General features: G+C 57.1%; 1 protein-coding gene across 1 annotated transcript in view; it reads left to right on the top strand.

Moving 5' to 3' along the window:
• NOVA2 (neuro-oncological ventral antigen 2) overlaps positions 1-4,129 on the top strand; it is a 40,969-nt gene that overhangs the window by 8,900 nt on the left and 27,940 nt on the right. The window contains exon 2 of the mRNA XM_006764420.2: positions 7-61. Coding sequence (XP_006764483.1) covers positions 7-61 — 55 coding nt within the window. The remainder of the gene's footprint in view (positions 1-6; positions 62-4,129) is intronic.

Raw genomic sequence — 4,129 nt, 5'->3', positions numbered from 1 at the left:
CGCAAGCGGCCCCTCGAAACGCCCCCCGAGGTGGTCTGCACCAAGCGCAGCAACACGGGAGGTGAGAGGGGGCTGCGCTCGGGGTGGGGGAGCGGGCAAGGGGCCTCGCCTTTCTCCATCCTCCTCTCTCCCCCGTTGGCAGGTGCAAGGGCTCTAGGGAGGGGAAAAGCGCCCCTCCCTAGACCCGGAACCAAGAGGGGAGTTGGGGAGAGTCCGGACCCCCTCCCCGGCTGGCCGCGGCCCGGGGCTGGGAGCTTTGTCTGCGACCAGAGGAGTTGCGGGGGGAGGGGGTGGTAAGTGTCCTTGGGGGGGCGCAAAGGATGGGGGCGCGGGTCCCTCCGAGCCGGTGTCCGTGTCCTTGAGGGGTGTGTGATGTGACCCTTTGGGGCAGGGGTGTTCCCGGCTGGCGCGTCCTGGCGGGGGGAGGGGAAGGAGGAGCGGAGGCCTGTGGACTCGGAGCTCTCCAGTCTCCTCCCTGGGGATGTCCTGAGCAGGGGTGTCCTGGAGGGAGGCATGTGCGGCCCACGGGCGGAAGGAATTGTGTGTGGGCACCAGCGGGTGGGTGTGTTGGTGAGATGGAGGAAAGGGTGGGTGTGTAGAGCTAGGTGGGAGAATGTGTGGCTGGGACAGGTGTGTGTGTGTGTGTGTTCGTGTGTATTCATGTGTGCGTGTGGGCCCTGTAAGGCCTGAATGTGAGGCATTAGGGATCATGGATACGGCAGGAAAGAGGGTGTGTGTGTGTCTGTGTAAGAGAGAGGGCAGATGAGAGGGGCTGGGGTCCATGTTCGAGACCCTGGTTTGTGTAACAAGGAAAAGTGTGTGCATGTCACCCCAAAAGTGGCAGCGGTAGAGGAGCGAGGGTGTGTGTGACATGCAAGCGGGTGTGTGGGGGACGCTGAATGGGCTGGCTCTGGGTGTGAGCCATGAGAGGCTGTGCGGATCAGGGGGAGGCAGTTCAGTATGTGACACAGGCGTGTCTGGGGTGGGGTGGGACCAGGAGAAGCTGGTGAGGGTATGTGACCAGAAAATGGTGTGGGTGTGACTCCAGAGAGGCTGTGGCTGGGTGTGACACATGGAGGTGTACAACAATGACATCAGAGGGGGGGTGTGCCACAAGCGGAGGTGGGTGTATGACGGGGGAGAGGTTGGGGCTCCGGGGGTGAACCGGGAACAGGGGACATGTGCATATGACACCCAAGGGGTATGAGCAGGGAAGGGTGCGTGTGTGACAGCCCAGGCGTGTATAGTTGTAACAAGGGGAGAGGTGTGTGTGTGATGGTTGAGTGTGTGACACCAGGGAGGAGGGGATGATTTTGTGTGGTTGTCAAGGGAGTGTGTGTGTGACACCACAGAAGAGGGGCTGTCCCTGTGTGTGACCTGAAGAGGGATGTGTACGGGAGAATAAAAGACACGCTGGGGGCGCTAGGTGTGTGTCTCAGGAGCAAGCAATTAGTCGGGGGGTCCTCCGAGCCCAGCTCATTAGCCCTGGACGAGGGGAGACCCCAGAGCAGAGAGGCCCCGCCTGGCGGTCACCTTGGCCAAAATCTCTGCTTCCTCCGGCCTTTTCCTCGGAATGGGAGCGGGATGGCCTCAGGCAGGGTGCACCTTTCCTTCCCGCTGCCAGGCTGCCTGCCGGGCGCTGGAGTGGGTCGGGTGGGGACCTCCCCCAACCCCCCGCCCCCAGACTAACACAGTTGAGTCTCTTCCTTCTATCCCAGTGCTCCCCCCACCCCTGTCCAGGTGGGACAGGAATCGGGGACCCCCTGGCCGCCTCTGAGGGTGTCCAGCAGAAATTGGAGGAAAGGGAAGCTGGGGGAGGGGTTGGGAGTGAGTTTCCTGTCCTTCTTCCTGCTCCCCCACCCCCAACACACACATGAATACGGCCCCTCCGACTTCCTTCCCTCCTTCCTGTCCCATTGCCATTCCCAGTCGCTGAGAGGGTCAGGGACCCAGGTGGCCCCAGAGCCCGGCGGGCAGGCAGTCCAGCCCCGCCCCCGCTGGTGGGGAGGGGAATCCCATTCTCCTCTTAAAGGGGCTGAGAGGCTCCAAAGCAGTGCCCTCAGAGCAGCACAACCTTCTGCCAAAGGTGGTCAGGCCCGAGCCCCTGGCACCCTACCATGAGTCAGACTCTGAGATATGGATTAATTTCCCCATGAATCCCTCCAGGGAGATGATTTGGGCTGCTTTTTCAAATGAATAGAACTGAGGCTCGGAGAAATGGAGCCACGGTCCAGTCACACAGCTCATCGGTGGTGGAGCTGGGATCGGTCAACCCTGGACTCATGTGCTTACTCTCGCAGCAGGGAAACTAGGATGAGCCCTGAGGGACCGCTCCTCCAGGCTCTCGCCCCTCCTCCCCTCCCATTGACCCACGGGTAAACTGAGGCCCGGAAACGCAAAGGGGCAATCCTCCATTTAGAGCAGTGGTTCTCAACCTTCTGGCCCTTTAAATACAGTTCCCCATGTGGTGACCCAACCATAAAATTATTTTCGCTGCTACTTCATCACTGTCATGTTGCTACTGTTATCGATCATAAGGTCAATATCTGATATGCAGGATGGTCTTAGGCGACACCCTGTAAAAGGGTCGTTCGACCGCCAAAGGGGTCGCGACCCACAGGTTGAGAACCGCTGATTTAGAGAACCACTCAGGGGCAGGGATGGGCAAGGGTCCGAGACTTTCATGTCAGAAGTGAGGGCTCTTTCTGACACTTCCATGACTGTGGGGTGTTGGGTCAACATCCCTTTTCTGAGCCTCGGTGTTCCTACCATCTGCCAAATGGGGAAATAACAGTGACCACAACGATAATAATAATAAAAGCTACCAGTATAATTGCTTAATGCCTTGCATGCAGCATTTCATTCATTTAATTCTCCCAGTATCTAGGATGTAACATTAATAATAATAATAATAGTAATAGTAATAATAATAATAAATTACAATGATGGCTAGCATTGAAGGTCTGCAGTGTGCCGTGCCAAGAAAAATTATAGAAAACATTTGGTACCGGCCAGTCATTGAATCCTTACAATTCTATTATGTTATCCATCTTACCAACGGCAAAGTATGGCCCAGAGAGGTTAAGTAACTTGCCCGAAGTCAGTCAGCTAATCAGAGGCAGAGCCATGATTCGAACTCGGGAGGCTACCTCAGTTGTGTGGGAAGCTCATTTTCAGGTGAGGATAGGCTCAGGGAGCTGGGGAACTCCTCCGGGGTGTCCCAGCAGGTTGTGGCAAATGGGGCAGACGGAGTTCTTGCCCAGGGCACCTGCCCCGTTCTTGGGGGCTGATAGAGGAGATGGTGGCTGTTAAACTGGCTTCCAGGTACCGTGACTGGCAGGCAGGGGCGGTTGGGAGGGAGATGAGGCTCTGAGGACAGGAGGTGTTAGGTGAAGAGGTGGCTGGAAACTCCAGTTAGGAGCAGCAGATGACCAGGCTGAGGGGCAATAACAAAGAGCGTCCCCCTCGAATACAGGTGATAACTCTGAAGGTGCCGATAGAATGGCCCCCGTAGTTCTGGCTGTGTTCCCACCTCTGTCGCCCCCATATATAAACAGAAATGCACACTTCACCCCCCAAACGTAGCTTACACCAGCCAGGTCCTGTTCCCGGCATCCCTCACATCCCTTAACACAAAGACAACGGCACCAGGGTTAAGGGCGCTCAGGTGGGACCTTCCAGGGCCCATCTCCTCCCTGTCCCTGTCCCGTGCTTGGTGTGGGCCCCTCAGGCACCCTGTTTCGCTGCTCTGAGGCTCAGTCTCCTCGTCTGCAAAATGGGGACCGTAAGTCCTCCCCCTGCCTCTCCAGGCTGCTGTGTGGGTTCAGTGAGGTTGCGTAGGTGAAGTGAGGCCTGGCAGATGGCAAGCACTCAATAAACAATAGCTGTCATTCAGTATTTTTATTATTATTGTTGTTGTTGTTGCCATGAGAATGTCACTGTCCTGTTCCACCACTCACGGGTGAATTCCCCCAAGGGAGTCATACCCCACCACTTTCTCTCACTCAGAAACCGTGTCACCACACAAAGTCAGCATCACACCTCCCAGCTGCGCTCATCCCTTCAGGGGCCGGCTCCAGTAGTATTACACTTCTCACACGCACGTGGGCCGCACCATCCTTCACGGAAA

The sequence above is a fragment of the Myotis davidii genome, unplaced genomic scaffold (genome assembly GCF_000327345.1).
Source record: "Myotis davidii unplaced genomic scaffold, ASM32734v1 scaffold741, whole genome shotgun sequence".
NCBI classification, from domain to species: Eukaryota; Metazoa; Chordata; class Mammalia; order Chiroptera; family Vespertilionidae; genus Myotis; species Myotis davidii.
Note: the sequence above shows the minus strand (reverse complement) of the source record. Positions and strands in the feature narration are given on the sequence as shown.